Raw genomic sequence first — 13,347 nt, 5'->3', positions numbered from 1 at the left:
TGGTAATCCATCAGGTAGGGAGGATTAGATGTGAGGAATGTGATGTGACTGTAATTCATAAAACTTGTTTGAGTCGTACATCCTTTATAGAAACAATGATGCTGTAACTGTTGCTGTAACGTTTAAATACTTCCATGATTTAAATGTGGGAATATATTCCAGTATGTGGCCTTATAGAAAAAGGTCATGTTGAGCTGTGCTCTGTGACATCCAGTATATTTAACCTGTATTGTCTTTTCTTATTTATAGTCTCACTAGGTAGACGGGGAGGGGGAGGTCAGAGAATGAGGATGAGGAGGCAAATGAGGAAGGGAGAAAAAGGAAAGGGAGGTGGTCAGGTTCTGTGTGTGAATCTATTTTTTTTTTTGGAGGTGATAGATGTTCTTGGGTTAATGTGTGTGTGTTTGTGTGTGTGCGTGTGCGTGTTTGTGTGTGTGTGTGTGTCTACTTGAATGAACATCTCTGTAGGCATGTGAAAGTCGGCTGGCAGACAGTGTGCTGTTTATTCACAGAGTGGGAGAGGCTCAGGAAACAGCCAACAGGAGCTTCCTGGGGAAAAGTCTAAGGGCCGATCCCTGAGCTTCTATAGGAGGAAATGAGCCTGGTGGGGCGGGAGCCTGACGGGGGCCTAACAGGATCTATGAGGGGCCTGACAGAGTCTGACGGGGCACTGATGGGGCTTTACAGGAGTTGCTTCCATAACTGGAATGCTGGAAGTGGGACCACCCACAGGAAACCTGATATTTTATATGTAGAATATATCAGAAGGAATTTATCGTCTCAAGAATGACAGCAGGACCAAAGTGAGGAGATACATGAGGAGCTACAAATGTTGAACTCCTGTACACATTCAATAAATTAAAATTAGAATATTTATTTATTTTAAGGAACTTAATCAGTAAGTGAAAAACACAGATGAAATCCTGAAAACCTTTATTTCCACTACAGCTCATAAAAACATGACATTTAAAATTAGAAACAGAAATGTGGATTTGATGAACAGTGTATTCAATACCTGTTTAAAGGTTATTATTATCAAAAGGTTTTAATCTGACAAATGAGCTTCATTGGAATATACAGTATGTTCTAGTTTATTGAATTTAGCCAGTGTTCCTTCAGTTCTACAATCAGCTCTCAAATCTGACTGAAACTCTTCTAGCAGATTATTACTCTTAATGTTCCCACAGTTCACTTCCACATACTTTTAAGACGTTTACATGAGAAATGAATAATTAGATGAAAGTGTTTTAATCAGAGTGTGTTGATCCACGGCAGGTTTCCAGAGTAAAGCTTTGGTTACAGAAACATTACAAGACTTTCTGTATCCAAACAGAAGATTTTATCACTTTGTGATAAAGTTCCTGAAATTAAGACTTTTTAATAATATTTCAATTCATTGAATGGGCCTGTTGTCATATTCATGAGAATCATGTCAGATTAAAAGTATAATTTCAAAATAACTTTTAAGAAGGCGTTAATCATGGTTTACACTAAACCCACATTTCTGCTTTTTAAAATGTTCTTCATTGGTCTGATGTAACATTTGAACACACTGAATAGCTGCTTGCAGAAAACCATCATAATCAAAGGCTTGAAAACATCAGTATGTTTGTATCAGTCTATGTAATTAAAAGTTTTTGTTAATTTTTGATTTCAAAATGTTTTTGATGATCTGAAACTTTTATGGATGGTGGAGTGATAAAGTCTCCAGTGGACCATGTTGACCTGCTCAGTGTGTCCTGCAGTCATCTCTGCTGGACATCTTGTCTAGTTTATCTTGACAAGTTTTGACCCAAGCAGCTGCTGTTTCAGAAACACCTTTCTGGAATTTTTAGAAACGTTATGCTAGGGCTGGGTCGATTTAACTTAGAATTAACATCTCTGAATTTTTCACACCTAATTCAATTTCTGATTTTAAGAGTTTTTTTTTCTTGCTGAAAGAAACAAATAGAAGTGACAGAAAATATTTTCAAAAATTGGCTTTTTTTTCCAGTCATCCCTTTTATGAGCTGTAAAACACATTTGTCCAACAAGATGGTAGGTAACCATGAGATACATCAGTGAGGAACCAAAAAATCCAGATTTTCCTAAAACTAAATCTTAAAAGACAAACATTTGATTGATAAAATTCACTTCCTGCCCAACCCTAAATGCTTAATTTAATCAAATATGTCAAATTAAATCATTTATGGTGACCGAATCCTTACATCCATATGCTCAGCCTGTTCTGTAGTTGTGTTAAATGAACCAATATGTAGCACTTGATGGAAGCTAAACTCCAACCCATTGAGCTTTTTGATTTTTATGACACAGCCACAAGTTTTAATACATTTTATTCACAGTAATATGAGAGAGAGCATAAGGTCTCTCTCATATTACTGTTAAAAAAAACAGTGAAATTAAAGGCCTTCATTCTCCTGATTGGGGGTCTTCCCTATTTGTACACATTAGGACAGCTGTGCACACTTTTTCCTTCCACTAAACATTCACAGACAGTGCTTAGATACTCTAATTTTCAAGGTAAATGACAGAAGTTAAAGAACGGACGCTTGAAAGATCACTTCTGAATTTTTATTCAAAAGGTTTCCATAACATTAAAGCACATGTGATCACTTACAAAAAGAGCTGTTGATCTAATGTGAAGGTGACAACGTGGCTCCTTCTGAACGCAGGTGTTCAAAAACCAGCCTGGACAGAAACCCCTCCTTTCACAGACCCACCCTGATCCTCCCCCCGAACTGAAACACGTCAAAAACGCTTTAAAGCAAAACACATTGATACACAAGCACAAACATAATCCAACACTAAACCAGGTAAGAGGACTAGTTTTTAAAATAAAGCCTTGCATCTCCCAGCTGACTTGGAAGTTCTCCAAACGTTTGGTACCTGACGACTAGAAACTACACACTCTACGAAACAGGTAGTGATTTCTCTGTACATGAGGGCTTCTCCGGATGCTTCCCTTCCAGTCGACTGGATGGCCTTTCCCAGCGGAAGGGTCAGAGGTCATCAGGTGAGCGTGAGCCCCGGGTAAGAGCCCGGCAGGAGGGCCTGGTGTTGGCGCTCGTCATGAAAACTGGATCTGCTGTACGGTGGGAATCTGAAACAGGTGGGAACGATGGGAACGGTATTTAATCCACTCAGCTGTTCCTGAAGGATCAGACCCAACTCTGGTTGGTTTGTACACACAGGTACTGCATTAGATGAAAGAGTTATGTCTTATTCACAATCATTATTTTTGTTTTGTTTGTTGCTATAAAACTATTAACCTACTCTACATCACATTCAGTTTTAGGCTTTTAATTGTTTTTTTTATGTATGTGCACCACTATATATTCACCATTGTGAACTTAATGAGTGAATCAACTGGACTTCATTGTCATAGATAAAAACCCCTGATTTAATATTGGTGGAAAGTTGAGAGGAAGGAAGAACTGAGGCGGAAACTGAATCCTGGGTTTTCATTACCTCTGAATCTACAGCAATAAATGTGTGAAATGAATCAATTTACCCCACATAGCAAAGATTTCAAATGAGAACTGGGGGCTGTACCTGTGGGTATGCGGTGGTGGTGTACACCATGACGTTCTGCTGCTGACCATCTGCTGTGATAATCCCAGCTGGAAGCGGATTGGCTGAGGGGAAAGAAGAAAAGTCAGAAAACAGGAGCATGAACTGGAAAACCTCAGCTGTTGGTAGGAGTGGGAGAAACAGACTTGGCCTTATCGTCTTATTTTGCAGCACCGATTTAAAAAAACTATTCATTACTTATCTTTTAGCTAACTGTATGGCTGCATAGTGCCACAAACAAAAACATTCTCATTTGGAACAGGCTTCATCAGGACACCACTTACTTTTAAAAAGGGCTTTCTGTCAATAAGTTGCACACACTAAATGCATTTATTCAGATTTTTGAATTTACTAAAATTTATAGATTTTTGAATTTACTAAAATTTATTGAGTGGAGAAAACGGTAAAAATTTTTTGTTTTTTTACTGAAGCTTATTGTGACAACAATGAATCAAAAGTCTCATCTTTTCACGATAAAAGATAACTGACATGATAAATGCCCTGCTCTAGCTGCTGGTCACCCAGAGGACAGCGATTCTCTTACCGAAGCCGTCGTCTGTCAGATCCTCACCCAGACTTTCTCCCACTGCCACCCCCGGCATCCCTTTCTCCCCCTTCATCGCCTGGGGGAAAAAAGCAATCTGTGTTACTATGGCAACAGTGAAGCGTTACCACGGCGGCGCTGCAAACGCGGCCTCACCTCTCTGAACTTCTGCAGGTAGAGCTTGAGGGGGTCGACGTACATGTCGAAGCCCAGCGTGGACATGGCGAACAGGATGTCCTCCCCGTTGATGGTCTTCCTCTTCTCCTGGTGGCAGCGCTCGCTGGCTTCCGACGTGATGAAGCTGATGAACTCGCTCACACACTCCTGCACACACTCTTTGGCGTCTTTAGCGATCTGTGGGTTGGAAGAGGAACAGAGACTCAGAGCTTCAGTGTCTGCTGCTCAGTAGGAACTGGACTGATCTGAAGAACGTTTCTGGAGTCGGTGGAAAATATCTAGACAAAAATGTTCTGATTTTTGACTGAATTGTTTATTGGGGACATTTTCTCTTTAAAGTTGCACCTCTGACTGAACTGATTCCTGCTTTTGTTTACTTCAAAAGCATTCTCATTGTATTTGACTTCAGGTTTCTATATTTTTAACATTAACATTTTGTACACAAGAAGTCCATCTCATCTTATCTCCCTCCCCAAATGTATGAAAATCAGCCACTGTCCTTTTCTATTCTGCTGACCGACCCGCTCACGTCTGTTGCCAACTTAAAAACTTTGTTGCTACATTTAGAAACTTTTCAGACAAAAATTAAATCTGTGTCGGCACACTAGGCTATTAATAGATCGGTGATCGGCCGGGGAGCTGCAATCAGTGCAGCTCTGCCAATGGAGATGAGCACCAAGGATTTCTGGACAGTAAACATCACAAGGAGAGTGATTGTCTGTCGCCCCCTGCTGGTCCAGGAGAATCAACGACTAGATGCAATCTGCTGGGTTTCCTTAAGACTGAAAACTCTTTAAGCTAATCAGAATAATAAACTGAACTTAATGCACTATTTGATAACTAGGATTAGTTGAGATATATGTATTAATGGATGGAATGACTTTGTAAAGTGCATTGAGGCACCGACTGCAGTTTTCTGGACGATCTTTGCAGATTCAGATTTCTTTGTTAGAAAAGTTGCTAAATATAGTGACAAAGTTGAATCAGTTAGCATCAGTGGAGAGACTTGTGTTAACCACTGAGGTGTAGATGTGACCCGGTGGGCTGAACCTCTCACAGCTGAGCAGAAGGTAACAGTGACTGATTTTCAGACCTTTGTGGGGAAAGATGAGATAAGAGAAGATTGGTTTCACTTGTATCTGATCTCCCAAAATGAAGGAAATCTGGGCTGATTTATCACGTGTTGTGAATTGGCGCAGCAGAAAGAAGCTGAATTAATTGGGTTCGTTTCTTCCCCTCCCTGACCAACCTTCCCAGTCTGTGGAACGGCGTTCTTCATGATGCGAGCCACATTAGCGATGGGGAGGTAGATGTCCTGCTCCCTGTAGTTCTCCTTGGTTCCGCCGTCTTCATGGTCATTCATGTTCTCTTCCCCATCATCTGCAAAGCACAATTAGACTAAATCTATCAGCTGTTTCATGAGCGAAGGGCTGAGCGAAAGCTTTGCTCCTCCTACCGTCCTGGGGGTGGAGAACATAATGACTGGACGCCATGTATTCTCCAGTCATGCCCAGCTGAGAGGCGTCTGTGGTTGAGCTGTCTCCGTCCATCTGAAAAAAAAAAACATACATACACACACTTTAGCAGTCTCAAGTCACACACCTTTACAGCCATGCTGGAATCAGTGTCTCATAAACATTTTATTGGCATCACTACACTTTCACTCAGGGCCAGCAGAGGTTCCAATGTGGCACCTGGAAGAGCTGCAACTCCAGTCCTGAGCAACACTGAGAGCTGTTATACAACAGAGGAGAAAACATGGAGCTGCTCTGAATGTTCTGTGGAGCGGCGCTGGGGCTTTTCTCCAAAAAGAGCATCAGACAACCAGGAGCACCACGCAGCGCTGCAGGCCTCACTATTAACATCACCGTTCATCATTCAACAGCAAGAGAAAAATATACAGACAAAAATATCACATAAAGAGCAGTTTTGCATGACCTCAAAATAATCTTGATCATCCAAAAAGCTGACTTATTAGAAAAAATGTCTCCATAAGGAGGAAAGAGGTAGGAACACATTTCTGAAAACGTTCCCCACCCGAAAATGTTGTATTTATTCTGGTTATAAAATTGACGGAATGATCTGGAATATATTCGTGTGACAAGATAAAGTAAAAGGAAAATAATTCTCTTTTTGGGGGAACATTTTCACATCTTAGTCTGACCTATTTAGTGTTTTCTATCGGACAAACTGAGTTGCTGTTTCTATTCTACAGTATCTGTCAAAGCTCAACAACACCATGACTAGCCAGTTGGGCATGTACCCAACATGGAATTACAATTAAAAAATCACCCTAGCAACAGGGCGCTCGACACATTTACTGTTGTCTTGGAAAATTCCCATCGGTTTTTTATTCTAGTTAATGAAAACATGATAGAGTAAGCTCTCTACAGTACTTAGCGCTGTAGTTTATTTGGAAAATTGTAGGTATGTGCCATAAAAAGACCCAGTATTTGTTGTTAGACTTAAAAGCAGTAATATGTTGTTTTGTGTGCTAGCTAGCAGCTGTTAGCCTGCTAATGTTAGCTCCTGAGAGGCCAAAACCCCTGAGCTAGCTTTGTTGATGAGACTGTCTCCAAAGAGCCAACTATTTTAGCAAATTAAAAAGCTTCTGTCCAATGGGATATTACCTTCTGAAGGTAAATTATTCGAGTACATAATGTTCCTCGCGGACGTTCTTATTGCAAATCCACTGGAACCCGCGTCTGCGTCGGCCTGCTCTTTGTCACGCACAGCAGAGAAAGACGTAACCAGGCCGGAATGTTTAACGCTTATTTTTTAAGTTTCGCCAAGCACAGACTTCCTGATGAGCAGCACTCATTCACTCAGACAACAAATGAAAAAATCAGGCAGTGACGGACATTTCCATTCGAGCTAACAAGCAATCCGTTAGCAATCATTGGCCGGAGCCCGGCACAAACCTGCAATGAAGCCCTGGTTGGTTACCTTCCTGAAGCGGCTGTTTGGTTGGACAGAAAATGGCTGCGAAACGACCAGTCCCAGCGCGGAGCCGTGGCTGCATTACCCCCGCTGGACAGCAGGGGGCCGTGCTGCATTCCAGGACTTCTTGTAAACTCTGATATTAGAAAACTGAAATATGAAAGCTTTTATTTAGTCAAAAAAGAGTTCTTTTTAGAAATAACGTGTAAAATAAAACGTTTTTCTGATTTTTTTTCATCGCACAGACAAAGGAGCTGAATAAAAATGACAGATACCATATTGAACATGATTTCTTTATTCACGTTTGGCTTTTAAATCCCTACTTTTAAAATAACATTTGAACGCACCTGCTCACGCCAAAACGTGTATTACTTTATTGTTTGATTCATTTTGTGAAGTATGATGTCAGATATAATTATTTAAAAGAAATATCTATAAAAGCAGAGTTTTATATGGAATAAAATTAGAGTTAATTAAAGCAATAATCTCTGTAATAGACTTCAAAGAAACACGTAGACAGTACAATCAGCGTCTTGCTGCTTGCGTTTTTACTAACCTGTGATAAATGATATAATTAAGCAACGTGCGTGTTAAAACCTATTGGACACTACCCCACAAATGAAAATTTTGAGATTTTATATTGAAGTATTTTGTCACTAGATGGCGCCATTATATTTTAAAACCTTGAATCTTTAATAGTCGAAGATTTTCTTAAAATCCTATATTCATATAAAAAAATAGAACATTGTTAGGAATTCAGTATTTTGATTGAATATTTTATTAAATTCTTGACCTTTCCCTTATAAACCAGTTCATTGCAGTTTGCCATGTTAAATGTGATTGTTTTTAAAAGTTTAAATAAAGCTGCCATTAGCACAACTAATCTTAAAAATAAATTATTTCATAAATAAGTAAAGCTCTTTATGCTCAGCAAATCAATTTATGTGAACATCATTGAATTTATAACTGAATTTAAAAAAGGCTATATCCAAACAATTTATACTTACATGCATGTTTATTGGTGATCTTTGAATCTGCAGCAGTGTTCATACCAGATTCCACCATTGTAAGTTTTGGTCTGGGCAGTAAATGTTGCCGGCTGCAGACACCCACATCTCTGGTGGAAAAATGACCGACTGAACCAATATTCATCAATCACTCCATAAATCTGGCCTTAATGAAAGATTGATGAGAAGAAAGCCATATAACGTCCTATTTACATCTAATCAGACCAGATAAAATGGATCTATATACAATAATAATGCCTTGAACACACAATATGCTCAGTAAAACATGGCAGCATCAAGCTTTGCCTGAAGAACTGAGACCCAGTTGTAAAGGTTCTCCTACCAGCAAGAATGCAAATGCCACACTTTGTTGTTTTATGTCACATAAAATCCTAAAAACATACACTGAAAATAGTACTTGACATTCAGTAATTTAGAGGTCTGCCTTTCCACTCTGTAATCTCTGGAGTCTTCAGTCAAGTTGTTGGCTCAGATTAACTTTATGTGATTCTTTATAATAGTGATGAAAATTCTGCGAATGAATTAACATATTGTTAATGTGTAGCTAGAGATTCATGACACCACATGAATCTCTAGCTACACTCTGAAAGGTTGTCAGGTTCCACATGCCAAAAAAAAAAAAAAAAAGGTTGTGAGCAGCAGCAGACGACCTGGACTCAGGACTGACTGTGTGACAAATGTAAGCATTGCTTCTGAAAGTGAAAAAGGGTAGAGGAGCCTTTCAGTTTTGCATTGGTGTAACAAGCCAAAGATGATTTTTTTTGTCATATTGGAACTGTTACTTTTATTGGTCCAGCTAGCGGTAATCACTCATTTTTACTGGCAACCAGAATTAATTTGACTTTAAACCTTTCTCCTGTGGGCTTTAATTAATAAAACCACAAAATAATCTTGTGAGCTTTAATCTTACTCCAGGACTAAATTGAGTCTGCAACTACTTTCCATCATGACCAAAAAGCAGATTTTGGTTAGTCTATATTTAATGACCTTATTAATCCCAGACCAGCACAAATCTTTGTCTGGGAACTCTTCCCAAAGTCGGATCTATAATCAGAGAGCTGAACCAAAAGCTCCAGTGAAGACTCAGATGGGAAAATTACTAGAAAAGAAACGATTCTGTGTGATTTCATACAACTCCAGGTCTCACTGCATCTGTACAGCTGTTTGAACTGCTGGTGTTGGAAGTGATTGGCTGCAGACAACCAATTTTGTAAATCAGTTTTCTCAGAAACTGACCCTAGTTATTCTTGCAAATGCTGCAAAAACTACTACATGTGATATCCATCTCAGGGCTGCAGGAAAAGGGCGACGCCGTAGTTTTAGAGATCTCACAGCTCATTCTTGACATCCTTCAGGGAAAATTTTTTTTCTCATGGGACAACTAAGGTTAAAAATGTAATGTCAGCGTGATTTATATGAATAGGTTTGGTTTCCATCTCTCTCATTCCATTTTTAAAGCAAATAATGACTGAAAACCTAAACATAATGATTCTCATTCACTACCAGGTATCAACAACCCAATCTTCTTTCTCTTTTGCTAAAAAGTGGCTCTGATGGTTTCAGTACATTCTACTTGCAGTTTTAAAGTTTGCAATCTGCAAAACAACATGAGTCCCACCTGAAGTCGAAATCTCAAATCAGAAAGTCAAAGGTCACCGAGCAGCATCAACGCTTTGCAGCCACTGCAGGCGTGTGAAAGTTGCAGGTTTAAGCGATTTAATAACCATTGTTTCAGTTTGTGTGCAGATTCTCTCTGCTTGTGATTCACTTCCTGTTCTTCTCATTTCATTATTATGGACTGTGAGTTTGGGTGTTTGCAACAACATCACACTATTGACTAGGGGACATTTAACCAGCAAAACACCATCATTATGGCCGACCTGCTCAGGAAATGTGCTCCCTGCAGAAGCACAGCTCAGATAATTATCATAATAATGAGGTTTATGGTAATAGGATGATCTTCAAGCCAAGTGTAAATGAGATTAAAGAGCAGATCTGGGAATGTTGAGAAGGACACTACTTAACCTGTATAAATATTTAATTTTTCTCGTCTCAGTCGCTGTGTGACTTTTGCCTCAGGAGGCTTGGGGTTGAGAAGCAAAGTGCTTATCCTCGACCCCATTGACTCCTCTTCTAGAGATGCCAACAGGGTGAGCTTGCTCCTCATCAGTCATCTCATTTCTTTTTTTTATTATTGTTTCTTTTGTTTTCTCTGCTCTTATCGCCTCCAAAACTGGGTATTTGGAGTTTTAAAAACATATCATTTAAGCTGGAGTTGTTACGGTTCAGAAAAACTTTACAATCTACACAACATCCTCCCATTCATGCACACATTTACACACTGTTAAAGTGGTGAGCTACATTGTAGCCCTGGAGCAGTCTGAAAGAGGGGAGGCTGCCACACATCAGCGCCACCTGTTGGCCTCTGACCGACACCAGCAGGCAAGGCGGGTCAAGTATCTTAACCATGAACACAAAGTTGGACTGACTGGAACGGTTTAGGGTTGGCAAAAAATGTCTGGGTTATGAATGGAATCAATACAAAGCTCTCAGACGGATGGAAGTGTGTGTATGTGTGCGTGTGTGTGCGTGTGTGTGCGTGCGTGCGTGCGTGTGCGTGCGTGTGTGTGTTTCACCTCTGCTGTTTTGACTGTTGTAGAAAATAAAGCAGCTGACATTCCTTCACCACGTACTGTAAGGCTGTCCTCCCCCAGAAACAGATGTCTGCTTGTTTTCGGGCTTTAATTAGTCCTCTTGCCGTGCTGGCGCTTTGGTGATGACGTGTTTATTGACATCCACTGTGACCACTCTCTGAAGGTGTGTGATATGTCTCTGATCACATTGTGACACTCTTGTTCTCTAACTGTGAATGGGTTAGAAATGCTTTGGTGCTCTGGTGTTATGTTGGATGAAAGAAACAAGCAAATAATAATAATAAAAAAACAATCCAGGTTGCATTTGTTTTAGCTGCTGAGCTGATCTCAAACGATGGTGACATCCAGCTGGAGCTGCAGTCAGGGAGATGCCATCCTGGACCTGTAATGAGCACATTTTGGCCCTTGTTAAATTTAAGCTTAAAATCTGTACTTGACCTAGTTTGTAGGACTGATTGTATGATTGATGAAAGCTAGCCGAACCACTGTGGCCAGCAGAGTGTTGTGTCATTTCATATTGTCACCTTCCTAAAATAATGGCAAAATTTACTTTTAAAAAAAATCATCACCTCTTTCTTTCCAATAGATGTTTCAGGCAAAAAAAAAACAACAAAACTTTTGGCAAAAAGTGATTTAGGAAGGTCACAATATCTGGAGACATGCTACTAAACATGTAGTGAAGTGATGGTATTGGACACACGCAAATCAAATTAAGGACTCCCATCAGGGTCATTAGCATAACACACTTTAGTAACATAACAGCTTTTCCTCCTTGGATGTGAGTTCACATTGCAAAGGCCTGGCATATAATTAAAACACACATAGAAGTTATTTTCAGAGTTGACTCAAGATAGCACCATTTTGCAAATTATTACTAATAAACTAATTTTTCTGTTATTTCCCAGTTGGCTTCATGAGAGGGATTATACTGCAATCACTCATGTTTCAGCTGTGCTTTGTTTCATTTCTACAGATGGAAATGTGCCACACATGGTGGTTAGATGATACAAAACATCCGGCTCACGAGAAGAGAGTTTTATGTGTCACTTTTGATGCGTCTCATTTTGAACATTGTTTTTATCCTGAGATCGACGGGGTGGAAATCACAGTTTTCTGCTGCGTCTCGCCTGGGTTCGTTACTGTTCTGTGGCCTCAGTGTGTTGTGTGAATTGTTTTTCATTTTATCTCAGCTGAACTGAACTGAGTGACAGACCAGAATTTGATATTTTTGCACAAAATGACTTAAGAACTGAAAGCTATTTCTAGCTAAACTTAAAGTCCCAGAGAGGAATTTCTTTGGACATAAGGACATATGAGGACAGACCTCATTTGACACAAACCCAGCAAAGGCCCAGCATCTTCACATCGAGGGGAAACAGCTGAAGGCATCATCCTGCTGTCAGACATAGTTACCTGATGCAAGGAAGCAGGAAGGAGTGGAAACGGTTTGCAGGTCAGTTTGCCTGGTGAAATCTGACAGAGGAGCTTTGCTGCTGACAGACGTTCTGTTCTGTCAGAGAGAAACAAACCCACAGGCCTCCGGCTCAGACACAATACCACAGTTTAACAGAATGTTTGATTAAAATGAATCAGATTTATTGTTTGAAAGTTTATTGAAATATCCTGGATCTATATTTAGGCATTAGGCTGGGGATCTTGACAAGCTTCTTTTATGTTCTTTGTCATCCTCTATCATGAAATCACTTATCACATGAAATCGTGCCTGATCTAGTAAATTTAGTGTCTCAAATAAATGGAGGATTTAAGCCCTCCATCCCCCCCACCCACCACAGATCCACGCTCTCCATTTACCTGTTTGTCTCCTGGGATTCTGCCGATGGTAACAAAAATCTTAAAAACAAAAAAAAAAATGTCCACATTACTCTCCTTTGTTGAATATCTCAGCGTTAGACCTTCTTTTTCTAAGGCAGATATTCTAATTAAAAAACTTCCAAGGGGCTTTTTCTTTTGGCATCTGCTAAAAAAATTCCATTAGAGTGCAGCGCTGGTAAAACCTTGAGCACGGCTCACAGCAAGGTTAACATTTTACAATGAGGTCCATCCATCAATGCCCACTGCCCTTGGATAGCGTTCAGAGTGTAGGTGGTCATGCAGCTGAATGTGGAGAAGATTTCAAAACTTTAGTAGACACAAAATTCATATATGCACTCATAACATACATAACCTTTGTTCACAAGGGAAATGTGAGGCTCATAAAATGACTGAAAACCTGGGTGTCATTTTGTTCTTTGTTCAATAGAGGAAACCCAGAATATCTGACTGAAGTTTAAAATGAGCCTAAATACTAAGAAAATAGTATGTCAAATTCCAGATTTGAAGAAAGTTAAATTGGCATTTTGCAAAAAAAACATAATTCTGGTCAACTTAACTGACCTAAAACAGAAAAGGTCTAGTCAGATCTTGAGGGAATATG

General features: G+C 39.7%; 1 protein-coding gene across 2 annotated transcripts; it reads right to left on the bottom strand.

Moving 5' to 3' along the window:
• Nucleotides 1–2,557: 2,557 nt before the first annotated feature.
• On the bottom strand, nucleotides 2,558–7,359 carry nfyba (nuclear transcription factor Y, beta a). Of its 2 annotated transcripts, none has more exons than XM_008401509.3 (7): nucleotides 7,213–7,359; nucleotides 5,748–5,841; nucleotides 5,541–5,671; nucleotides 4,271–4,468; nucleotides 4,115–4,193; nucleotides 3,553–3,635; nucleotides 2,558–3,100 (listed from the first exon to the last, which is right to left on the bottom strand). In XM_008401509.3, exons 2-7 carry the CDS (start codon nucleotides 5,839–5,841, stop codon nucleotides 3,068–3,070), a joined length of 618 nt encoding a protein of 205 aa, XP_008399731.1. In that variant the 5' UTR covers nucleotides 7,213–7,359; the 3' UTR covers nucleotides 2,558–3,067. The 2 variants fall into 2 exon arrangements, with proteins under 2 accessions (XP_008399731.1, XP_008399732.1); XM_008401510.3 differs by lacking the exon at nucleotides 7,213–7,359 and adding an exon at nucleotides 6,922–7,189.
• Nucleotides 7,360–13,347: the final 5,988 nt, after the last annotated feature.

This window comes from Poecilia reticulata, chromosome 23, assembly GCF_904066995.2.
Source record: "Poecilia reticulata chromosome 23, P_reticulata-male-v2, whole genome shotgun sequence".
Classification (NCBI taxonomy): domain Eukaryota; kingdom Metazoa; phylum Chordata; class Actinopteri; order Cyprinodontiformes; family Poeciliidae; genus Poecilia; species Poecilia reticulata.
Note: the sequence above shows the minus strand (reverse complement) of the source record. Positions and strands in the feature narration are given on the sequence as shown.